Raw genomic sequence first — 27,888 nt, 5'->3', positions numbered from 1 at the left:
GAGTCACTACCATCTCTATCAGTCGGTTCTACGTGGGCATATAGTATCATATCTAATACACTATCATATCATGCTTCTTTGTATATCTTGATAGATATGTGTTTCATACATATCACATTCTTTAATATCATGTTTAGAATATTTTCACGGAGTTTGCCTTCCGAAATATACTTTTGTTTTTATCCTTATTATTGAAACAATTATTTTGAATTTCAATCTCACATTATGTTTGCTACGACAAGACACTTAGCATCTTTCAATTTTCTGACAATCCGGTCGATCCCAGCAGCCCCCATACCCATTTTTTAAGAGGAATATAGCCAGGAGAAGGGCATAGAGTTTCTCCATCATGCCGGACTGCATCCACTCTCCATGTTCAACTCAAAACATAGCAATGTATTCACCTTTATCTTAGATTTTATCAACGAGCCTTAGGTCCTAGAGAATGAACCATTTGCATAAAAAAAGAAATAGTTCTGAGGCCGATATGAGGGTCAGTGTCATTATCGGATATCGAGAAAGAAATATCGGTTATCAGCCGGTTTATTATTTTTGTATGCAATACTTGTCCAGAAGATGGCACCATATTTCCTGAGGTAATTTTGCTTGTTCAGTCATTGGGGGTAGAGCCACCAGCTAAGTCTGGTCATGGTGGAGAGAGCAGCAGAGATGAGTCAAAGTATATTTGTTGTAAATACTTGTCAATATTCACCCGGTGCAGCCATGTTCTAAATGTATAGCGACTTCAAGATAACACATCTTCTACCAAAAGAGCTAAAAAGAATACAATAAACCATACATTTCTGTTTGACAAATTTTCCCTTGCGTGGAAGAAAGATCCAAGATTCAATCTTCATTTGCATAAAAAACAGATAGTTCTTCATTTGCATAAAAAAGAGATTGTTCTGAGGATCCTACAATTGTTTAACAGAAAAAAAAACTTTGAGCAATCCCAATTCCAACAAAGTATACCATTCTCACATTTCAAATCAAAATCACCGATAGAGTTTTTCATTTGAAATTCTAGTCGTTTCCATAGGTTTATTTCATATTAATAAAAAGACTAAAACACTCTTAACCAATACAACCCCTGGTTGAAAAAAAAAACATCAAACAAGCAAACCAACAAATATATATGCAACAATGAGGCGAAAAATACCAGATTTTGCATTTCCTTGGTTCGGGAATCAAACTTCTGTTGACGAGTTCTTTGACATCCAAAATTTGATGGTAAAATTTTTACCAGGATCGGGTTACTTTTTTGAGGTGGTCCCCTCTTTCTCAAAAATTATCCAAATTTACTTAACACTTTTTAGCATTTGGATTCAGTAATTGACATTTTTTTGTGCACACTTTATTTCCAAATGTCTGTTTTTTAGAGTTTTGTCTATTATTGGCCAGGTGTGTTCCTTACCTATAATTTACTACCAAAAACTCTATGATTGGTATATAAAAGTGGCTAAAATTGAGTTACTAGAAATCACTCAGATGACTTAGAAATATGCAATAATCTTCGTCTAAAATGCCTTTTTTATTGCCAGTTGAAATCATAATTGATATTGATAATTAATTCACAAAGACAGACAAGACAAGATGGCCTTCTTGGCCCTATGGCTTTCCCATTTTTGTCCTTTTGCCTGTTAGATAACATTTAAAACCTCAACCTATAGACTATTACTTTTTACGCGGCTGAAGAAAGGACTAGCTATTTATATACGATGAAGGCTTTAGAAAATGTTTGAAGGAACGAAAGCCATGGAGATGGTATTGAAAAGTAATTTGGTGGCATTTTTAAAATGAACTTGAATGCATCAGACTTTTTAGCTTATAATCATCGGTTTTTTTTTATTATCAGATATTTTATATCAGGTTTTTTATAATCATCAGACTTTTTAACTTGAATGCATCGGATTTTTTAACTTAAAATCGTCAGATATTTTACATCAGATTTTTTATAATCATCAGACTTTTTAACTTGAATGCATTGGATCTTTTAACTTAAAATCATCACATATTTTGCATCAGATGTTTTATTATCATCATACTTTTTAACTTGAATGCATCGGATTTTGTAACTTAAAATCGTCAGATATTTTACATCAGACTTTTTATAATCATCAGACTTTTTTACTTGAATGCATCAGGTATTTTAACTTAAAATCATCAGCCTTTTTAAATTGAATGCATCGGATTTTTTAACTTAAAATCATCAGATATTTTAGATCAGATTTTTTATAATCATCAGACTTATAATCATCAGATTTTTTAACTTGAATAATCAAATTTTTCAACTTATAATTGTCAGATTTTTTATTGTCAGATATTTTACATCAGAGTTTTTATATTCATCAGGCTTATAAACATCGGATATTTTTTTTTTATCTTGAATGCAACAGATGTTTTAATTTGTAATCAAATTTTTTAAGTTAAAAAAATCATAACTGAATCTTACGGGTCACTGTTCTGCTTCCACAGTCCACATCAATGGGGTAATCGCAAGGGTTCCTCGTCCATACTGCATTATCATTGAAGAGTAAGCCATCTAGACATAGTTCCTCTGTTGCAACACCATCTATACACGTATAATATTTATCACACTGCTTCGAATCTGGGAAATAACCGTTTGGTTCGGGACAGGTGAACGATTGTGCACTTGCTGGAAAAATAGTAAATCAAAAGGGTATCTAGAGAACTGGGTTCCTTTAAATTAGGTTCATAACACATGCTTTCACGAAATAAACACATTGTGGCATCAATTTACGAAGATGTAAGGCGGAGAGGGAGCAAGGAATTCTTTTAAGAGAAGATACAGAAAAAGAATTTTCCAAAATCTCGGAGTATATCCTTGTTTTCTTTCTTATGAAAAATCCAAAGATTAATTTTTAATAGGCTAGAGGGATTTTTTTTATATACTTTATTTATATACTGTGATGTAAACCTTGGGCAAATTCTGTAACTTATTTTCTGTAACAAATACTGTAACCTTTTCCCTGTGGAGGGCCTGTGGGGGATACTGTGGAGGGTCATGTTATTCCCAGAAGCTTAGTTATTGCTCTATAATTATGCTGAACGAAAAGGCTGTCTGAAATTTTTTATCAAATGAATTTGGAGGAAAAAAGGGGCGTGGGAGACGGGGCTAGTTTCCCAATAGATAATTTAATCTTCGTTCGAATGAACCATCTACCGATATTCTAGGAACATTGCTTCGATACGATCACCCCTTGGAAGAAAAAAAAAATGCAAACAAACAAATAAACCCGCATCCAGGATGTTTCTTCTGGCAAAACATACAAAATTCCGCCTTCTTGCATATGGGAGCTTGATACCTCTACAGTTCTCTGATACGCTGCATCAGCTGGTGCGAGTTGCATTAAAATTCCTTGACTTTTTGGGGAGGGTTTCCACTCCTTTTGATAATCAGGCAAATTTTCTCAGGCTCGTAGCTTTTAATAGGTAACAATAAGCTTAACGAATTTTATATATTTAGAATCATAGGCAGCGCGCTAGCGCTGCTTAAGTAAAGAATGATGTGGGCACAATGTGTTTTTTTTTGTTTTTTTTTATCCATACCTGGGCACTTCGTATCGAAGGAGTTGTCGTAGAAACTTCAGAAAGGGCTCATTCAATTGGAAATTGGAGTGGCTAGTGCCCCTTTTAATAGTCAAAAGTGATTGGAGGGCAACTAGCCCCCCCCCACGCCCCGCATTCCCCCAAACACATCCAATCAAAATTTTGAGATGGCCATTTTGTTCAGCGTAGTTTATTTCCAGATAGGTAATATCTTTTTGAGGAGGACACTCCCCCACAACCCTCAGAGCAAGGGTTCTAAGTTATGCCCTGGGGGCATATAAGGTTTTTATAGAAGGCGTTGTCGTAGAAACGTCAAAATAGGCTCATTTGATTGGAAATTTGAAGGGCTAGTACTCTTTTTAATAGTCGAAAGTGTTTGGAGGGTAACTTGCCCCCCCACGCCCATCATTCCCCCAAACACATCCAATAAAATTTTGAGATAGTTATTTTGTTCAGCGTAGTTTATTTCCAGATAGATAATATCTTTCTGAGGAGGAAACTCCCCCACAACCCTCAGGACAAGGGTTTTAAGTTATGCCCTGGGGGCATGTAAGGTTTTTATAGAAGCCGTTGTCGTAGAAACTAAAAAAAAGGCTCATTTGATTGGAAATTCAAAGGGCTAGTGCCCTTTTTAATAGTCGAAAGTGATTGGAGGGCAACTAGCCCCCCACGCCCATCATTCCCCCAAACATATCCAATCAAAATTTCGAGATAGCCATTTTGTTTAGCTGAGCTGATTTCCAGATATAAAATATGTTTTTGAGGAGGACAATCCTCCACAACCCTCAGGGCAAGGGTTTTAAGCTATGCCCTGAGTGCATATAAGAACGATGTTGGCACAATGTACTATGTATTGTTTTTTTTCCTTTAGAGAAGGGCGCTTCATATGGAAGGGGTCGTCGTAGGAACTTCAAAAGGGGTTCATTCGATTAGAAGTTCTAGGGCCCTTTTTAATAGACAAAAGTGATTGGAGAGCAACTAGCCCCCCACGCCCATCATTCCCCTAAACACATCCAATAGAAATTTTGAGATAGACATTTTGTTCGGCGTAGTTGATTTCCAGATAGAAAATATGTTTTTGAGGAGGACACTCCCCCAAAACCCTCGGGGCAAGGGTTTTAAGTTATGCCCTGGGGGTATATAAGATTTCTATAGAAGTTGTTGTCGTAAAACTTCAACAAAGGGTCATTCTATTGGAAATTCAAAGGGCTAGTACCCTTTTTAAAAGTCGAAAGTGATTGAAGGGCAACTAGCCCGCCCCCCCCACCCCCCCTCTTCCCCAAAACACATCCAATCAAAATTTTGTGATAGCCATTTTGTTCAGCGTATTTGATTTTCAGATAGAAAATATGTTTTTGAGGAGGACACTCCCCCACTACCCTCATGCCAAGGGTTTTAAGTTATGCCCTGGGGGCATATAAGTTTTTTATAGAAGGTGTTGTCGTAAAAACTTCAAAAAAGGCTCATTCGATTGTAAATTCAATGGGCTACTGCCCTTTTTAATAGTTGAAACTGATTGGAGGGCAACTAGTTCCACCACGCCCATCATTCCCCCAAACACATCCAATCAAAATTTTGAGATAGCCATTTTGTTCAGCGTAGTTGATTTCCAGATATAAAATATATTTTTGAGGAGGACACTCCCCCACAACCCTCAGGGCAAGGGTTATAAATTATGCCCTGGAGACATATAAGGTTTTTATTGAAATCTTTGTCGTAGTAACTTGGAAAAGGGCTCATTCGATTTGAAATTCAAAGGGATAGTACCCTTTATAATAGTAGAAAGAGATTGGAGGGCAACTAACCCCCCTCTCACGCCCATGTTTTCTCCAAACACATCCAATAAAATTTTGAAATAGCAATTTTGTTTAGCGTAGTTGATTTCCAGATAGAAATATATTTTTGAGGAGGACACTCCCCCACAACCATCAGGGCAAGGATTATAAGTAATCCCCTTGAGGCATATAAGGTTTTTATTGAAATCTTTGTCGTAGAAGCTTGAAAAAGGGCTCATTCAATTTGAAATTCAAAGGAATAGTACCCTTTTTAATAGTCGAAAGTGATTTGAGGGCAACTAACCCCCCTCTCACGCCCACCTTTTCCCCAAACACATCCAATCCAAATTTTCAGATAGCCATTTTACTCAACGTAGTTGAAAGTTTTGGAAACTAGGTCTTTAAGGATGAGAACCCCTCACCCCAAAGCCCTCAGGGCAAGGGTTGTAAGTTATGCCCTGGGTCACATACAGTTTTATTGAAAGCGTTGTCGTAGAAACTTCAAAAAGCCTCATTCAATTGGAAATTGAAAGGACTAGTGCCTTTTTTAATATTTGAAAGTGATTGGATAGCGACTAACGCCCCTCTCACGCCACCGTTTTCCAAAACACATCCAATCAAAATTTTGCAGGCCAAACTATAAAGTCTTAAAAAACGAAAAAATTTAAAGTAATATTTTCTTTTTCCCTGAAAAGACTATGTCAGTATAAAACGAACAGAAATTAATTTAAAAGACTTTTTTGCATAAAATAAGTTTTTCAAAGAAAAGTAAAGAACTCCAATAAACAAGAAATTAGCAAAAATAAAATCAAATAATCTACCAAGCGTGAAACTACCACAAATCATCATCCATAAATAAATGAAACCCAAAACGAACAGAAATTACAATAATTAACCGAATCAAACTCAAAACGAGCAGAAATTAACATAGGGGCGCAAAACCCCTATGTTTTCCCAAGGCCAGAAAAAAATTTGCACTTTACTGAAAAAATACAAATGAATGTATATTTTCAGTTTAATAAACATATACTGACATTTAGTAATCAAATGTTAATATTATTTGATTTATTAAAGTTATAAAAGTTAAACAATTATATTTTTTTTAGTAAAGCGCAAATTTTGTTCTGGCCTTGGGCCAGAACAAAGTGCAAAGTAAAAACATTTAAATTTTTTCGGTTTTAAAATTTTTTTTTTTAAAGAAAAGTGATTATTTAACAAACATGGTGAAATATGGTGAATCTACTTGATGAATTTAAAAACATTACGCAGTACATTATAAACAATAAACACGCATTAAACAATCATAAATATAAGTGCTGGTGCTTGGCTTTTACTAAAATTGTCAGCAATGAGCTGCTGCAGACAACATTAGAATAGCAAAAAACAAGCCTTCGGGTGGGCGAAGGGAAATGTCGTATACACTCGGATTTTATAAGCCAGATTCGTCACTAATGCTGCAGTACACATCCCCCTCCACATCCCCCAACCCCCACGTCCAGGACATTATGCTCAATTTCATAATTGAACCAAGTTCTATTATAATAGCCCCGGGTATCGTGCTTTTCATTCGTTCATAATTTTGTATGGATTTTGACTCAGTAAGATTTAATTTGGTTGTACTAAACTTTTAGTATACGTGATTCATTGAAATAATATTTATGATCTTTTGTTAAATATATTTGTTTGTGGGTTCGTTGATTTACATTAATAAATAGCATTGATATCAGCGGGCCACGTAAAGCCGAAACGAAAATAATTGGCAGCGCAATAGCGTTGTCTAAATAAAGATACAAGATAAGTCAAAGTATTACCACGGATTGTGTAACATTATATTATGACATGTAAACACATTTAAATAGCGACCACATTTCAGATTTGAAAGTATTTGAGCATAAAGTTAGATTTATTAACTTCCCCGTTAGGCATTGTTTGACAAAGAATATCCAGAAAATATGAACAATTCTTGGCATCATTGCGGCAGAAACATTAGATTAATTAAAAATTGCCAGGGATGCCAATTGGAAGGGAAAATTGACTCCTAGAGTTCAAAAATTAGCTTCCCCTTTGTATCTTTGTTAGAAAAAATGGATTCTAAAAAAAATTCTTGTCTAAAAATTTTGTCTAAACCAGGATATACTGTATCCTGGAATTCTTAGCATATTTATGTCAATTCTCTTTTTGAGCTGGTTAAAAGAAGTTTTAGAAAAGCGAAAATAGCAAGAAATCAGCATGGTATAATACATAGTGGCAGTTCCACTTTTATGGATTAGTATGTGTATCCAAAACGCAAGGAATAAAATGTTCTCATCGCTGGTTAGGCGTTTTAATTACAAATAACAGAATTTGGAGCTTGCAAATTTAGAATTTGGAGCTTATATTGACTATTATTATCAGCGCTTATTAAGAATTTCAATGACAAATAAGAGAATCGGAGTTTTATACTGGGAGATTTAAATACTGGAAATAAAAATTAAAACAATTGAAGGATTCCTGGAGCCAGTCACCCTCTACCAAATTTTATGATATATATATATATATATATATATATATATATATATATATATATATATATATATATATATATATATATATATATATATATATATATATATATATATATATATATATATATATATATATATATATATATATATATATATATATATATATATATATATATATATATATATATATATATATATATATGTATATATATATATAGTTTTTTTCCAATTTATTGGTGAGGGAGACAGCCCCCCCCCCCACTCAACGACGCCACTGGATTAGTTTACTCCATTGCAGGGGCACCAATTCACGAAAACGCAAGGAATACAACATCTTTTCAATTAAAAAGAAGATGCAGAAGATATTTTTGAAAATCTAAGTCGGGGGGCTCAATTTTTTCGATAAAAAAAAACAAAAAAAAGGTGTTTTAGAACTCTATGAGGAAATATTATCTAATGTGTGCTTGCCTCCCCCCAACTGGTATCGTTGCTCCATTGTATATCTAGATGTATGTTCTTTGTTAATTAAGATAAAAATGCTTACCTGTTGCTACAGCAGCAACTAAAAAAGCACAATACAATTTCATCCTCGCAGTTCGATAACACGTAACTTAATGACTCGTCTTCATTGTGCAAAACCTCTGGCAGCATTTCTGGGTGCATATTAGTGAAAGTGGCGTTCAAGGTTAATTATTGACATTGGAAGAACATAACTAGAAGAAGCACCTCTTCCGATGAGGACTTAAAATATTTTTGCGCAAATCTGGAATAACCAGTTGTACAACAAGAAAAGGGAGGAACTATACTGAGAAATAAAGCATTTATTATTAAAGAAGTTAATAAGCGCAATAAAAAGCAAAGCTAATTGAAACAGGCGACTAAAGGAGGAGATATTAGCGCCAATTCATGAACATCTAGGAAGTAGGGCCTTATCTGGGATTTTTCTGAGGGGGAGGGGCAGGGTTTGTGGGGGAAGGGGTGGTGGTTGTTGGAAACTAAACTTTACAAAACGCATATAAAATTTGCTTATATGCATTTTTGTTACGTTTTTACGAGTCGGACAAATATTTTGGAGAAGGATTCAAACCCCCTTACCTTCCCCTTCCTAGATACGGCCTTGGTAGGAGGCAAAGATTTTTCATCCTTTTCCAGCAAAAGCATTTTTCAAAGTGTAGCATAGAGCATTTTTGTTTTCTTCAATTTTTTTGAATGAAAATACTAAAAAATGGTATTTTTAAAAATCTATCACAATGCAAACTTCTAAGCCTCCCGATGGAAATCTCATGATTTCTTATGATTTGTTCCTTTATTCATGATTTTTTTAATTTCCTATAATTTGTCCCTTTTTGAATGTTTGACAGGGATTTGAATAGCTGTCGTAGATGATAAGAGGGGCCTTCCCAAGATTAGTCCTAAGCAGAGCCGTTCATAGGGTTGGTGGCTCCCAGGAAAAAATTGATCACAGCTATCTCAAATATAAGCAAAAAACGAATCAAAGTGAAAAATTGGATCAAAGGGTTTAATTTCCCAGTCGTCCCCCCCCCCATTAAGCCACGATCCTCGGTGCAACTGCCCTGCCCCCCCCCTAAAATGGTACTGGTCCTAAGGGTCTCCCTTCTGGAAACTACTGTTTGTTTAACGAAAAAAAGTATATTTCAATATAATCTAAGTTAAAAAATGAATAAAAAATTATTATTAGTTTAAGATGTTTCGAATTTATCTTTCATTTCATTAGCATTGAACTCCAGAAATTAGGGAATCGACTTTATTTTACGCTATCATTACTAGAAGGGACTCTCGATGTCTCACTTTGAATTCATTCAAATTTGGGCATGCCACTTCAGGATTATTATAGCTGGAAAGTTTACTTTTTGCGTCCTCCCCGCTCCCCTAAGGAACAATTACCAATATTACCCCCTACCCCAGGATAAAATCTTCAATTTTACAATGTTGTTCGATATATCAGTAGGGACCTATCATGAGTTCGTGACGAGGCACTTCTGCTGCCATCTATAATTGAGTCTAACGCTGACAGTACATAATTTATTGAAGGATTATTGATCCACTAACGGGTCAATGACACCTAGGGGAACTAGAATTCCGAGAAATTGATTTGCATAATAAAGGGGAATTACTGATCCACGAATGTGTAATTAAGAGACAGTACGGCCTCTTCGATCTTTAGGTCTGAGGGATAAATAGTCTTTAGTGACAGAGACAAAGGTATATTTTAATTTTTAAATATGGCTCGTCAGGTAATTAGGCTTAGCGATAAATTCTGGAATTAATATTCTTTCAAAACCTTAATAGTGTAGCTAGGAACACCTTAGAGATGAAGAGATTAACGCAGGAAATTTTTCCTGGGAATTTCAAATGTGACAGCACAGGGATGCCAAACCAAAACGAACACGCAGAAATTACGTTTAGGGATTATTTGGGCGAAACCGTTTGAGACATTTTAGAAGATGATTTAGGCGAAACAGTTTGAGACATTTTAGAAGATGATTTGGATGAATCTTCTTGTCGTTATAATACACAAGCTCCATTTGAACGGTGTTATAAGCTCCCCTACCCCAACCCCAAAGGGCCCCATCCCCCCGGGACCCCAAAGGGGCCCTCTCCCCTCGAGCCCCCAAAGGGGCTACATTCCCCATGTCCCCGAAGGAGCCCCTCCCCCATGAGCCCCCAGAGGGCCCCCATCCCCCCGGGGCCCCCAAAGGGGCCCCCTCCCTCGGGCCCCAAAAGAGCCCCCCTTCCATTTTTTAAATACTTTTTAGTGTACTTGAGACAAAGAAGGGCCCTCAGACATACAAACAGAGAAAGACAGGCACTTTAGACCAACACTTCAGACATACAAACAGAAAAAGACAGGCACTTTAGACATACACACCAACAAAGACAGATACTTCACACATACAAACCAACAAAGGCAAACAATACAGACATACAAACAGAGAAAGATAATCACTTTAGACATACAAATCAACAAAGACAGACACTTCAGGTATACAAACCAACAAAGACAAACACTTCAGACATACAAACAGAGAAGGACAGGTACTTTAGACATACAAACGAACACAGACAGACCCTTCAGACATACAAACCAACAAAAACAAACACTTCAGATATACATACCAACAAAAACAAACACTTCAGACATACATACCAACAAAGACAAACACTTTAGACATACAAACAGAGAAAGACAGGCACTTCAGACATTCAAACAAACAAACACAGACACTTTAGACATACAAACAGAGAAAGACAAACACTTTAGACATACAAACAGAGAAAGACAGACACTTTAGACATGCAAAAAAACAAAGACATGAAGTTTAGACATACAAACCAACAAAGACAGACACTTCAGACATACAAACCAGCAAAGACAGACACTTTAGACATACAAATAGAGAAAGACATGTACTGTAGACATACAAACCAACAAAGACAGACACTATAAACATACAAACCAACAAAGACACACACTTCAGACATACAAACGAACAAAGACAAACACTTCAGACATATAAACCCACAAAGACAAACACTTCAATCACAAAAACAGAGATAGACAGATAGATTAGACATACAAACCAACAAAGACAGGCACTTAAGCCATAACAACCAGCAAAGACAAACACTTCGGACACACAAACAGAGAAAGACATTCACTTCAGACATACAAACAGAGAAAGACAAACACTTTAGACAAACTACCCAAAAAAGACAGACATTTCAGACACACAAACCAACAAAGACAAACACTTCAGACATACAGACAGAGAAAGACATTTACTTCAGAAATACAAACAGAGAAAGACAGACACTTCAGACATACAAACTAACAAAGACATGCACTTTAGACATACAAACAGGGAAAGACAGACACTATAGACATACAAACCAAGAAAGACAGACACTATAGACATACAAACCAACAAAGACAAACACTTCAGACATACAAACCAACAAAGACAAACACTTCAGACATACAAACTGAGAAAGACAGGCACTTCAGAGATATAAACAGAGAAAAACAGGCTATTTAGACAAACAAACCAACAAAGACAAACTCTTCAGACATACAAACCGACAAAGACAGATACTTCAGTCATACAAACCAACAAAGTCAAACACTTTAGACATACAAACAGAGAAAGACAGACACTTTCGACATACAGACAAACAAAGACAGACGCTTCAGACATACAAACCAACAAAGACAAACACTTTAGACATACAAACAGAGAAAGAGATTCACTTTAGACATACAAACAGAGAAAGATAAACACTTTGGACATACAAACAGAGAAGGACATGCACTTTAGACATACAAACAGAGAAAGATAAACACTTTAGACATACAAACAGAGAAAGACATGCACTTTCAACATACAAACAGAAAAAGACAAACACTTTTGACACAAAAACCAACAAAGACAGACACTTCAGACATACAAACAGAGAAAGAAAGTCACTTTAGACATACAAACAAGCAAAGACAAACACTTCAGCCATAATAACATATAAAGATAGAAACTTCAAAATTGAATAAAACAAAAGAAGGATTATGACATAAAAACTAACAAAGGAAATAAAATCAGACATAACAAATGAGCAATAAAGTCATAGTCGAACCAAGAACAGCCAAATTCAGGAACTACAGTAATACAAACATAGACAGACAGGAACATAAGATATAAACAACAGCAAAGACAGACACTTCAGACATACAAACAGAGAAAGACAATCACTTTAGACATACAAACCACCAAAGACAGACACTTCAGACATAGAAACCAAAAAAGACAAACATTCAGACATACAAAGAAAAAAAGACATGCACTTTAGACATACAAACAGAGAAAGATAAACACTTTACACATACAAACAGAGAAAGACATGCACTTTAGACATACAAACAGAGAAAGACAAACACTTTAGACATACAAACCGACAAAGATAGACACTTCAGACATACAAACAGAGAAAGACATGCACTTTAGACATACAAACAGAGAAAGACAAACACTTTAGACATACAAACCGACAAAGATAGACACTTCAAACATACAAGCAGAGAAAGACAGACACTTTAGACATACAAACAGAGAAAGACAAGAACTTTAGAAATACAAACCAACAAAGACAGACACTTTAGACATACAAACTGAGACAGACAAGCACTTTAGACATACAAACCATCAAAGACAGACGTTTCAGACATAGAAACCAACAAAGACAAACATTCAGACATACAAAGAGAGAAAGACAAGCACTTTAGACATACAAACAGAGAAAGACATGCATTTTAGAAACGAAGACCGACATAGACAAACACTTATTACATACAAAGAGAGAAAGACAAGCACTTTAGACACACAAACGAGCAAAGAGAAACACTTCAGACATAAAAAATTAGACATAGAAGCACTATAGACATGCCAATTAGACAAGACAGACACTTTAAACAAACAATCAGAAAAATACAAACACTTCATACGTACAAACGAACCATGACAAAAACTTCAGACATAATAACCAACAAAGACAAACACTTTAGACTTATAAACAGATAAAGACAAGCACTTTAGACATAAAAACCAAGAGAAATAAACACTTTAAAAAAACAAACAAAGAAATACAAAAAATTCAGAAAATAGAACCAACATAGAAAGATACTTAAGACATACAAAGACACAAGTAGAAGAAGTCAAGAAGCACACACCAACCCAAAAAGATACCTCAGAACTACAATCCTGCAAAGAGAATCACTCTAGACATACAAACAAAAAATCACAGTCACTTTATAAGACAAACACTTTAGACATACAAACAGAGAAGGACTGTCACTATAGACATACAAACCAACAAAGACAGACACTATAGACATACAAACAGACAAAGACAGACACTTTAGACATACAAACCAACAAAGACAATCACTTTAGACATACACACAGAGAAAGACAGACACTTCAGAAATACACACCAACAAAGAAAAACACTTCAGACATACAAACAGAGAAAGACAACCACTTCAGACATACAAACAGAGAAAAACAGGCACTTCAGGCATACAAACCAACAAAGACAAACACTTCAGACATACAAACAGAGAAAAACAGGCACTATAGACATACAAACCAACAAAGACAGACACTTTAGACATACAAACAGAGAAAGACTGACACTTGAGACATACAAACCAACAAAGACAAACACTTCTGACATACGAACAGAAAAAAGACAGAAACTTTAGACATACTAACCAACAAAGACAGACACATCAGACATACAAACCAACAAAGACAAACACTTCAAACATACAAACAGTGAAAGACTTACACTTTAGACGTACAAAACAACAAAGACAGACACTTCAGACATACAAACCAACATAGATAGACACTTCAGACATACAGACCAACAAAGACAAACACTTCTGACATACACACACAGAAAGACAGGCACTTTAGACATATAAACCAACAAAGACAGACACTCCAGGCATACAAACCAACAAAGACAAACACTTCAGACATACAAACAGAGAAAGATAGGTACTTTGGACATACAAACCATCAAAAATAGACACTTCAGACATACAAACTAACAAAGACAAACACTTCAGACATACAAACAGAGAAAGCCAGACACTTTATACATACAAACAGAGAAAGACAGACACTTCAGACAAGCAAACCAACATAGACATGTAGTTTAGACACACAAACCAACAAAGACAAACACTTTAGACATACACACCTGCAAAGACAGTTACTTACAAAATACAAACCATCAACGACAAAAACTTAAGACACACAAAAATAGAAAGACAGGCACTTCAGAAATGCAATGCAACAAAGAGAGATACTTCAGACATAAAAACAGAACCAGACAGATTTTTAATACCAACAAACCACCAAAGAAAAACACTTCAGACATACACACCAACAAAGATAAACACTTCAACCATACAAACAGAGAAAGACAGCACTTTAGACATACAAACCAATAAAGACAAACACTTCAGACATTCAAACCAACAAAGACAGACACTTCAGACATACAAACAGAGAAACACTAGAACTTTAGACATACAAACCAACAAAGACGGACAATTCAGACATACAAGCAGAGAAAGACAGGCACTTTAGACATACAAACCAACAAAGACAGACGCTTCAGACAGAGAAACCAACAAAGACAAACATTCAGACATACAAACAGAGAAAGACATGCACTTTAGACATACAAACAGAGAAAGATAAACACTTTAGACATACAAAAAGAGAAAGACGTGCATTTTAGACATACAAACAGAGAAAGACAAAAACTTTAGACACAAAAACCAACAGACAGACACTTCAGACATACAAACAGAGAAAGACAAGCAGTTCGGACATACAAACCGACAAAAGATAGACACTTCAGACATAGAAACAGAGAAAGACAAGCACTTTAGACATTCAAATCAACAAAGACAGACACTTCAGACATAAAAACAGAGAAAGACAGTCACTTTAGACATACAAACCAACAAGACAGGCACTTCAGACATACACACGAACAAAGACAGACACTTTAAACATACAAACAGAGAAAGACAAACACTTTAGACATACAAACAGAGAAAGACAAACACTTTAGACATACAAACCAACACAGAAAGGCACTTCAGACATACAAATCAACATAGACAAACACATCAGTCATACAAACAGAGAAAGACAGATACACTAGACATACAAACCAACGAAGACATGCACTTCAGACATACAAACAGAGAAAGGCAGACACTTCAGACATACAAACAGAGAAAGACAAGCACTTTAGACATACAAACAGAGAAAGACAAACACTTTAGACAAACAAACCGAAAAAGACAGACACTTGAGACATACAAACCAACATAGATAGACACTTCAGACATACAGACAAACAAAGACAAACACTCCTGACATACATACACTTTAGACGTACAAAACAACAAAGACAGACACTTCAGACATACAAACCAACATAGATAGACACTTCAGACATACAGACCAACAAAGACAAACACTTCTGACATACACACACAGAAAGACAGGCACTTTAGACATACAAACCAACAAAGACAGACACTCCAGGCATACAAACCAACAAAGACAAACACTTCAGACATACAAACAGAGAAAGAGAGGTGCTTTGGACTTACAAACTAACAAAGACAGACACTTCAGACATACAAGCCAACAAAGACAAACACTTCAGACATACAAACAGAAAAAGACAAACACTTTAAACATACAAACAGAGAAAGACAGACACTTTAGACACGCAAACCAACATAGACATGCAGTTTAGACATACAAACCAACAAAGACAGATACTACAGACATACAAACCTGCAAAGACAGACACTTCAGCCATACAAACCAACAAATACAAACACTTCAGATATACAAACAGAGCATGACAAACACTTTAGACATACAAACCAGCAAAGACAGACGCTTCAAACATAGCCACCAACAAAGATAAACACTTCAACCATACAAACAGAGAAAGACAGCACTTTAGACATACAAACCAATAAAGACATACACTTCAGACATACAAACAAACAAAGACAGGCACTTCAAACGTACAAACCAACAAAGACAGAGACTTCAGACATACGAACCAACAAAGACAGACACTTCAAACATACAAAGAGAGAAAGACATGTACTTTAGACATACAAACCAACAAAGACAGGCACTTCAGACATACAAACCAACAAAGACAAACACTTCAGACATACAAAAAGAGATACACATGCAGTTTAGACATACAAACAAAAAAAGATAAACACTTTAAATATACAAACAAACAAAGAGAAACACTTCAGAGATACAAAAATACAAAGACATGCACTTTAGACATACAAACCAACAAAGACAGACAGTGGGATATGCAAACACCCACCTAGACACACAAGCAATAAGAGTGAGAGTCACATACAAACATATAGATTAAAGCACACAAACTGAGGCAGACAAACACTTCAGATATAAAAACCATCAAAGACAAACACTGGGACTTGCAAACACAAACCCTGACAAACAGACAAATTGAGTGAGAGACACTTACAAATACATAGATTCAGACATACAAACCAAGAAAGACAGGCAGTTGGACAAGTAAAAACCTGCCCACACACACCGGCAAAAAGAGTGAGAAACACATACAAATACATAGATTCAGATAGACAAACCGAGAAAGACATGCACTGGAATGCACATGCAAATGAAAAAAGTTGGGTTAATTTAGGTTAACTTATTGTGGCGTGCCACACTAAGTTAACCTAAATTAACCCAACTTTTTGCAGTCACATGTGCATTCCAGTGCATGTCTTTCTCGGTTTGTGTGTCTGAATCTATGTATTTATATCTGTTTCTCACTCTCTTTGCCGGTGTGTGCGGGCAGGTGTTTGCTTATCCCAGTGCCTGTCTTTCTCGGTTTGTATGTCTGAATCTATGTATTTGAATGTGTTTCTAGCTCTCTTTGCCTGTGTGTGTTTGGGCGCGTGTTTACTTGTCCAACTGCCTGTCTTTCTCGGTTGGTATATCTGAATCTTTGTATTTGTACGTATCTCTCACTCTTTTTGTCTTTTTGTCAGGGTTGGTGTTTGCAAGTCCCAGTGTTTGTCTTTGATGGTTTGTATATCTGAATTGCTTGTCCTTCTCGGTTGGTATATTTGAATCTATGTGTTTGTATGTGACTCTCACTCTTTCTGCTTGTGTGTCTGGACGGGTGTTTGCATATGCCACTGTCTGTCTTTGTTGGTTAGTATGTCTAAAGTGCATGTCTTTCTCTGTTTGTATGTCTGAAGTGTTTGTCTTTGTTGGTTTATATGTCTGAAGTGCCTTTCTTTGTTGGTTTGTATGTCGAAAGTGCATGTCCTTCTATGTTTTATGTTGGAAGTGTCTTTCTTTGTTGGTTGGTATTTCTAAAGCGCCTGACTTTGTTGGTTTTTATGTCTGAAGTGCCTGTCTTCATTGGTTTGTATGTCTGAAGTCTTCGTCTTTGTTGGTTTGTATATATAAAGTGCATGTCTTTCTCTGTTTGTATGTCTGAAGTGTTTGTCTTTGCTGTTTTGTATGTCTAAAGTGCCTGTCTTTCTCTGTTTGTATGTCTGAAGTGTTTGTCTTTGTTGGTTTGTATGTCTGAAGAGTTTGTCTTTGTTGGTTTGTATATCTAATGTCTAAAGTGCTTGCCTTTCTCTATTTGTATGTCTGAAGTGTTTGTTTTTGTTGTTTGTATGTCTGAAGTGCTTTTCTTTGTTGGTTTGTATGTCTGAAGTGTCTGTCTTTGTTGGCTTGTATGTCTAAAGTGCCTGTATTTCTATGTTTGTATGTCATAAGTGTTTGTCTTTGTTGGTTTGAACGTCTGAAGTGTCTGTCTATGTTGCTTTGTATGTCTGAAGGGTCTGTCTTTTTTGGTTTGTTTGTCTAAAGTGTTAGTTTTTCTCTGTTTGTATCTCTAAAGTGCTTGTCTTTTTCTGTTGGTATGTCTGATGTGTTTATCTTTGTTGGTTTGTATGCCTGAAGTTCCTGTCTGTGTTGTTTTGTATGTCTAAAGTGTTGGTCTTTCTCTGTTTGTAAGTCTAAAGTGTTCTTCTTCTTCTATTTGTATGTGTAAAGTATCTGTCTTTGTTGGTTTGTATGTCTAAAGTGCCTGTCTTTCTCTGTTTATGTGTCTGAAGTATTTGTCTTTGTTTGTTTGTGTGTCTGAAGTGTTTGTCTTTGTTTGTTTGTATGTCTTAAGCGTATGTCTTTCTCTGTTTGTATGTCTAAAGTGCCTGTCTTTTTCTGTTTGTATGTCTGATTTGTTTGTCTTTGTTGGTTTGTATGTCTGAAGTTCATGTCTGTGTTGGTTTGTATGTCTAAAGTGTTTGTCTTTCTCTGTTTCTAAGTCTAAAGTGTCTGTCTTTGTTGGTTTGTATGTCTGAAGTGCCTGTCTTTCTCTGTTTGTGTGTCTAAGTATTTGTCTTTGTGTGTTTGTATGTCTGAAGTGTTTGTCTTTTGTTGGTTTGCATGTTTATAGCGTCTGTCTTTGTTCGTTTATATGTTTATAGTACATGTCTTTCTCTGTTTGTATGTATAAAGTGTCAGTCTTTACTGGTTTGTATGTCTATAGTGTCTGTCTTTGTTGGCTTAGACATATATGTCTAAGCCTATAACCGCTAAGCTATAATAGGGAAATCCTTTTATATATCTCATAGGAGATAACAGACTTCCCCAAATAGATTAAGTGAAAGAGATTTACTTAAGTGTATAATTCTGCTAATTAAAAAACTCAGGGATGGCGGAGGAGTTAAACGCATTATTGCTTGCGCAAAAAATAGTCGCAAAAAACGTAGAAATAACCAAGTCTCTCCCGCAATATGACAGACAAACGGACGTTGACGAATTTAATATACAGTTAATATACAATTCGTAGAATTAACTGAAACTGACCTGAAAACATTAATAAGTATGCTTCTTCTAAGGCTAAGAGGGCAGGCATTAACTTTTATAAAACAGATTGAAACAACCGTCGGAGAAGATGATAATTTGCCGATAAATACAATAGAAAAACTATTAACGGCATTCAAAGACATATTTGTTGAGACAAGCTCAACAAACAAATTAAAACACGGAGCAGTATGCTTCGATCATACACAGAACGTACAAGAATATTTACATAACATACGAATCTCAGTAGAAGCGAAATACGGCAAAGGCTCAGGAGACTTATATTTAAAAATTGTACTAAATGCATTTTTTCAAGGACTTCCACCAAAATTATATAGAATGGTAATTTCTAAAAACATCCAAACATTGGACCTTGCAGTTCAGGAGGTAGGGCGAATGATTGAAATTGATATGATCGTGGCAAATCATAGCAAGACAAAGATAAATAGCATAGGTGAATCAAAAACAAACCTAACCTCCAAGGGTGATCAGGGGTATCCAAATTTCTTTTCAAGGGATAATTCCCCAGTACCGCAAAGAGTTAGAACACAAGAAACCGCTAGGCAGAATACAGTACGTTTTCAGCCAGTCAAACCAAATAATTATGAAAATAACCCGGTAATAAGATGTTATATATGTAATCGTGTCGGACATATTGCGAAAGAGTGCTGCTTTAAAAATAAAGATATAGCAGCATCATTTGGTGGCGGCACCGCCAGAAATACAAGACATTATGGCAATTATTTGTTCGGGAGAACAAATCTTAGTACCAGGGGCGCACAAGGGTACACTCAGGACGCAATATTCCCACAAAACCCTAAAATCCGCCAACCAGCACTTCATAATATATACCGAGAAAACTCTTATAACTGTCACCCCAGTAGATAACATAATTATCAGCCGACAGGAAACGCAAAATTTTCAAACCGACGGCGAATAGCTAACTGACCAACGGAAAATGAAGATGTCTCGAGCCGACGGCATATACAGCCAGCGACAACAACCGGCACTAGCGCGAGAAATACAAACTATCGCAATAATATGTGGCATAGGCAGACAAATGAGAATCAGGTAGATACGCCTATAAAGCCTCACGTGTCTGAACCTTTATTGCAAGCACCTATATAGGAAATAAATTCCCAGGGAAACGCGTTAGGACCCTAAGAAGAATAAATTGGACCCAGAACGGGCCCAGAATATTCTACAGATTCAAATCCGTAGTAGTGCCGTCCTTCAGTGATAATAATAACAAGTTACCCATATTCAATGATTTTTGTATGGCAAATGTTCACTTTAAAGCTTTAATTGACAGTGGCGCAACAGTTAATATTAGAAACTCAGGCATATTTAATATGTTGCCCCTGCATATCAAACGACGGAAAAATGTCAATAATCCAAATTTAACTAGTGTAATAGGGCACAAACTAGACGCAAAAGGTTCAATTTAGCTTGACGTGAAAATGGATAACAGAATTTTTCCGAAAAATTTTATATTATGCAACAATTTTCCGTACGTAGCCATCATAAGTGAAAATTTTTTAAGCTCAAATAAGATATTGTTAGACGTAATAAACGAGAGACTTATATACCCAGCTAAGCCAGGGAAAGAAGCCTCTACTCTCGGGAATGATAACCGAAGTAGCAACGAAAATATAACGATAAATAAAATTTCAGGTGTTAAAATGTCAAAATCTATCGAACTTCAGGTCTTGCTACAAAAAGCACGTGGTATAACAAGAAATCCATTTTCTTATTCCAAGCGATATTGGAAGAGTGAAGTAAATTTAGATAATAAGTGGATTAAATCGGTAAAAATAATAATAGAAGATATGCAAAAGTATAGGTCAAAATAAATCAAAGAGATAGTGAGATTGTGGAAAAAAGTGGAGAGCACCAAAGTAGTCCAGGCGCAGCCAAGGTTGTTGTCGGAAAGTACCAATCTAAGCTTAATAGACAATACGAATAAAGAAAAGTATTATGGATTCGCTATACTGGAAAAAAAATTCCTCCCAGGACAATGCAAAGAATTCAAATATCACAAATGATTGAACCGGTGGATAGCAAATCTGAAATATGGTTTGCCATCCCGTTAAACGAAATTCCGGAAAATCTGTTATGTGAAAAACAAATTATATCTTACGACAAAGGAGAAGGTTTTATTTGGGTGACTAATAACCAAGAGAATGATACAATTACAATAAAAGGGAACATTGTTTAGTTCAAATCCAGATTATTTCGGAAAGTTACTTCAATAAGGTGGAAAATTCCAAAGGAAATGTAGTTATCGGTATTAAAACCTCAATTAACAAATATCCCCTAACCAAATTACGATTTTTAAACAAGTTTAATATGGATCATATTACTGACCTGGAATTCAAGAAAAAATTATGCGAACTATTATGGAATGTTAAAGATGCATTTTCCGAATCTTATGATGAAAAAGTATTTATACCGTTTTATTAAAATTATTTTTAAACGGCTGGCAACCCCGTTGAAACACATCAATATCGTATACCATATAAGCACAAAAAAGAACTACAAAATAAAATTCATGAGTTGGAAAAGAATGAGAGTTTACGTCCCGGTATAACTCTATATTCCGCACCAATGATCTTAGTCCCAAAAAAGAATGGTGACCTGAGGCTCGTAGTAGATTATAGAGCTCTTAATAAGCAAGTAGTGAGTGATAAATTTCCCTTGCCAAGAATAGACGATATCCTTGACTCTATTTCAAGCAAAAACAAAATTTTTACTTCTTTGGATCTTACACAAGGCTACCACCAAGTGAAAATAGCCGAAAAAGATGTCCATAAAACTGCGTGTTGTACGACCGAGTGTGGTTCCTACGAGTACTTAAGAGTACCCTTTGGACTTAAGACAAGTTCAAGCCTGCTATGTAGACCTTTATTGCATTTAATGAGAGGATTAAAGAAAGTTATTCATTTTGTCGATGATGTGATATGTGTAGGTGAAAACGCTGAATAACACTTAGCAACACTAGCCAAGGTATTTGAGAAATTCAGACAAGGCAATTTAAAATGTATGCCTGAAAAAGTGAATTTGTTTCAACCCCAAAATAAATTTTTAGGAGTATTAATGACACAAGGAGAGATATCCCCAGATCCAGATAAAATAAAATGTGTTGAGAACCTCAAGCCTCCTAGAACTATGAAAGAATTATGAGGAATTTTAGGCCTTACTGGCTACTTTAGAAAATTTGTGCGAAGTAACGCCCAAATTGCGAAACCACTCATGGAATTAACTAAAGGGAACTCCAAAATGTTGCCTGGTCCCAGGAAGCCCAAACTTCCCTAGAACGTCTCAAAAAGGCGCTCACTTCTGAACCAATATTATCACTTCCTGATTTCGAAAACGGAGAATTTGTAGTTGCACTCGACACCAGTTCAAAGGGCATCGGCGCTATTCTTTCACAAATAATCCCGGTAGAAAAACCCAATTGTCTAGAGGGTACGGCTAAACAAAATGCAGTAGAAAAGGTCATATGTTATTCAGGCAGAACTTAATCAAGAGATGAAAATAATTATTCTGCCACAAATTTGGAATTATTGTCTATAATCCATCACTTGGATAAATTTAGATACTATTTGATTGGTAGAAAATTCATACTACGTTCAGACCATAAAAGCTTGCAGTACCTGCGCACTTTTAAAAACCCCACGGGAATTCTAGCTAGATGGATTATGAAAATCCAAGATCTAGATTATAAATTTGAATATTTAAAAGGCAAACAAAACTCAGCTTGTGATTTCTGGAGTGGTTTTCCGGAAAATCTGTCGTCGGAAACCGAAAAAAATGAAGTAAATACTATAAAGACTAAGATTAAATTTAAGAAAAACAAAGCCAGGGACCCGATAAAAGAAACTAAGATCAATTATTGTCCCCTGTCCTTAGAAAATATAAAAAGAAATAAAAAAAAGGTGATATGTTCTGAAATAATCAATTATTTTGTGAATGATAATATGTTAAAATATAAACCCAAAAATCATAGAAAAGAAATAGATAACTTTTACAATCATTTTGATAAAGCAATATTATGTAGAATCGTGACTACTGAGGCAAATAGAAACCAAACTTCAATAATACCTATATTACTCCAAAACTTAGTAATACCTGCTTTTGAATATTTTCATTCCGATATAGGTGGAGATTTAGGGATAACAAAAACTTTTCATAAATTAAAACAATATTTCTACGTAAAATCGGCATTAACAAAACTTAAAGAATTCGTCAGTACATGTGAAGCGTGTAACTTAAGGAAAAATCCCCAAGCTTACCCTAATCCTCCAATGGGAAGAGTTCCGGTAGCGAGATTCCCCTTCAATATTGTCTCTTGATTTATACGGAACCAGTGGAGGCCTACCTGTTTCTAACAGAGGCCACACTTGTATAATGTCAGTCATAGATCACTTGTACGAGTTTGCTTTTGCAAAAGCTTTACAGAATCAAGGCGCACATTTCACGACTAAGGCATTGGCAAAATAATTTTTAAAATTTAGCATCTTGCGGAAGATCATAAATGACAACGGAAGAAATTTTGTTTCAAAAAGTAAGAAGAGACCTAATGAGTCTTCCTAATATAGAATAATTAGTCACATCTTTTTATCATCCACAAGCTCATGGAAAAATAGAGGATAGGCACAAAATATTTTCGAATGTATTAAGTATTTATACAAAAGAACGATGAACAGGAAAGATTGGAACCAATTCTTACCTTATTTAACTAATATAATCAAAACCTTTTACTCAGAAGCGACCAAGGAAAATACGTTTTACTTACTCTTTGGTTGTAATTTTAAAATCTCGTATTATGAGATCATTGAGTCCCGGGAATATTAACATAACGCAGAGGATTACAAACAAGAATTCATAAATAGGATCAGAAAAACGTGTAAAATAGTAAGACGAGAGTTGGAAAAATGTAAAATAAGTCAAGAAGTAAGAAATCTACCCAAAGTCAAGGGAAACATAAATTTTAAGATAGGAGACTGTGTCTACCTAAAAAATGAAGCAAAGACAGAAGGCAAGAAACTTTCTAATAAATATTCCGGACTGTACAGAATATTCACAAAGTATGATAATGATTTTACATTTAAAATGGTGAGCCCCGATAATGGAAGAACCTATAAAGCACATGTTAGCCGAATAAAAAGAGCCAAATTCCCGGAAAAATGGGTATCGCGTTCCTCATCTACTGAGTCATCAGACGCAGAAGATGAGCCCCCTAAATCAAGATTAGCAGAGCTAAAATCCTTTAATTTCAAGCAAGATTATTTCGAAAATGAGAGTGATGAGGAAAACATTGAAGAATTCCTAGCTATTAAAAACCTAGTTATCCCCAAAAGGAAATACCTAGTACCCGTGAGAATAAAAACGCTAAAGAGCCAAAAAAGTTCATCTTTGGAGAGTGCAAGAGAACTAGATTATACGATATCTCCTAAAACATAATTTTTCCCTTATAGAATTTCGACTCCTTGTCCTCCCAAAAGATTTCCAGATGATAAGGTTTCCCCCTCAACCCCAATAAATACACCCCTGTCACCACAGGAAAAATTGAACAGAGCGGTTGAAACTCTGAATATTATTGTAAAGAAAACTCCTCCTAAAGGTTCAGTAGAAAAAAATCTGAGAGAAGCGATGGATTTAATAAATTTCCCCATGAACACTAGGCAAAGTTCATTGCCCTGGACTCAAGCCCACAAGAACGTCAAGTAAAGACAGTATAAGGATATAGCCACGTCCAAGAATGAACTTAAAGAATTAACTCAGTTGTGGGACCAATGAGTGCAAAAAATTCCTAATCCTCACTCGCATATGGCATAGACACAGTGGAGAAACATCACAAAGGCTTTTGAGCCCTACCAAAGCTCTCAAGAAAGAGAAAAATCCTATGAGCTGATAACTTGAGTCGAAAAAGTCAGATCTACAACCTGTACATCCCGCAGAATAAACCTAAACACAAAACGATGAGATAATGCCTCCAGGACTCGAAGCGCCAATTCTCAGTTTTCTAAGATGGACTAATTAAATAATGGTTCCGAAGAGTCCGATAAACGGCGACTAATACCATTTGTGTTTTAAAGAAATAAAGACATAATAACCAACTTCAGCGTCCACACCCTCGAAAGAAACAAAATTAAAAGGTAAAGAACTTTTGAAAAACAACGAAAAAAATTTGACCTCATATCACTAGTATACCCTAAAAAGAAAAAAACCACAAGAAACAGAAGAAAATGTAACGACACAGTCAGGCAGAACGATTAAAAAACCTGACAGATGGAAATATCCCTAACTAATATTGAGTCAAATATTCGTACCGTAGGTAGGTTATATCCACAACAATCGACTGGTATTCCTCTCTTATTAGTAGATGGAAGCAGATTTAAATCCTTCATGAAAATCAACTTGTAAGCCATCAAAATAAATTCAAAATTAACCAAATCAATATCAGTAAATATAAAATAACACAAGTGGTGTCAAAACGTTGGTGATCAGGGAGAAAGGCCCAAAGTGAGAAGCTGATGGTGGGCCGATTGCGAAAAATAGTGTTTTTAGGTCCTGTTTGGTACACTCGGCCTACCGGGTTGCTGCCTTACCAGAATTGACTATACCCCCACAAAAGTGAACGAATTAGTATTAAATTGTGTAATCAAACCTAAATAGACGGACCACGTTTTGCGGTAATTCTTAGAGGAGCTCAGCTACCTGCAGCGTGTGGTTTGTTGGGGGCGCTCTCGTCCTTATGTTTTCTATGAGAAAATCGATCCATATACTAATCGAGATTGATATTACCGAAAAAAAGAAATCACCAGAAAAAAAGTGTCTAATTATGGACTGAAAATTTTCAGATCATGTCAACAGAATCAAGGCCTATCCGTAAAGCGATAATAGATGCTGAATTTATTACAATAATTTATTTCGAAGGAGAATATAATATATTCGTAGCTATGGTAGTCGTAGACAAACAAGGAAATCAGATATATGCGAATGAATGGGATTGAACCTACAACCTTAAAGGGTATGCACCCCACACTTATAAGTATGGATTAGCACTCGCGAATACCCCTAAATATCGTCCAGCTAGAGGGGAAGTTAAAACAAAATATAGGAGGAGAAGCGCAAAACAACTTGGTTGTTTGCAGTTATTAATAAGACGTTTGCAAAAGAATCTTAATATTAAATATTTCTATTCTAAGGGACCTACCCAAACTGAGCCCTTACTCCTTGATCAATGTAGAGCTCCAAAAATTGGTTATAATTTAGAGAAAAATCCTCAATGTGTTAAGTATGAAGGCACACATCATCCCCTATCAGAAATTCAATGCTACAAACAATTTTCATTTGACTCGGAATCTGAGGAATACAAATCCCGAGGTAGTAAACTATTTCTTAAACTTGTGAAAACACACAAAAGAAAAAAAGCCGTATATAAAGAGAATAACATGAAAATTAAAAGAAGTTTTTAAAATATAAATCTAACAAAAAAAAACCCAATAAGTATGATCATAAGAGAGACCTTAATGTAACAAGTTGTCATTGATACATCCACAATGTATCATTTTCTAAAATTAAAATCAAACATTTCTAGATATATGCTGACTTCTGACGACTGCTCACGCGTACAGTCTTCACTGGACCAGCATAAAACGGAACTAACGAAAAAACCGGCGAAAAATCAGAAAGGGATAACATGCTTGGAATGTTGCTAACACCTTAGGTAGATAATTAATTAATTAATAACATAAAGAAATTTCCTAGCTGTCCGCAGTTAAATAAACCACATTTAGTGACAGAAACAGTACATCATATTTGTCCACAGTGTTTCGCGTATAAAAAATGTCATAGTCTAAATAATGTAAATAAATTTTTAAGCGAATATGTATTAATAAGAGTAGTAGAAGAATTAGACTTTGTCACGTTACATTTCCTCCTAAAACCACCTAGAAGTACCCTAGAAGACAGAGTAATCTCAAGAATAATGGCAAGTTTAGTATATTATAATTTCATTCCAAGGGTAAGGCCCACAACAGTAGAAAGAATCAGACTGCCGGCTAACATGACATTTAGAACTTTCTTACATAAAATCCCCCTGTAAAAATATCCCCTAATAGCTGAGTTCATCGCAGAAAATCTATGCCCAACCCATGATGAACATGGTATTGCTACAATATGGCCACTTAAATTTCTAACATTACTAATCGACCGAGGGTATAACCTATTGATTGAAGGAAAATTTCTCACAAGTTTGTATAAAAATTGCTGGAATTTTGACGTTATAAAACCCCAAATAAAATCCAATACATTGGAAGTTACCGCACGAGGTTATAATGACAAAGAAAATCGCACTAAACCTTTATGAAGAAGATGAAAATTTTGGATCCAAAGCATTTCCCAATTTTGATATTATTGTACGAGAACTAAAATGTTGTAATGCGTCACATATACAATTAATTTTTAGAGTAGTAAAAGTTATAAATAATCCCCTTTCCTTATCCGAACAATGTCGTAAAGTAATTCGTAAGAATA

The 27,888-nt window shown here is 35.5% G+C and overlaps 1 protein-coding gene across 1 annotated transcript in view; it reads right to left on the bottom strand.

Annotated features, from left to right (window-relative positions):
* The window catches only part of LOC148941129 (protein obstructor-E-like), a 32,364-nt gene extending 23,874 nt beyond the window's left edge, over positions 1-8,490 (bottom strand). Inside the window, exons 1-2 of the mRNA XM_089104647.1 lie at positions 8,394-8,490; positions 2,453-2,656 (exon numbers count right to left, since the gene is read on the bottom strand). Of these exons, the coding sequence (XP_088960773.1) occupies positions 2,453-2,656; positions 8,394-8,436 (247 nt within the window). The 5' untranslated portion in view covers positions 8,437-8,490. The remainder of the gene's footprint in view (positions 1-2,452; positions 2,657-8,393) is intronic.
* Positions 8,491-27,888: the final 19,398 nt, after the last annotated feature.

Source organism: Artemia sp. Qi Xiang Cuo, chromosome 18 (genome assembly GCF_049724085.1).
Source record: "Artemia sp. Qi Xiang Cuo chromosome 18, ASM4972408v1, whole genome shotgun sequence".
NCBI lineage: Eukaryota > Metazoa > Arthropoda > Branchiopoda > Anostraca > Artemiidae > Artemia > Artemia sp. Qi Xiang Cuo.
Note: the sequence above shows the minus strand (reverse complement) of the source record. Positions and strands in the feature narration are given on the sequence as shown.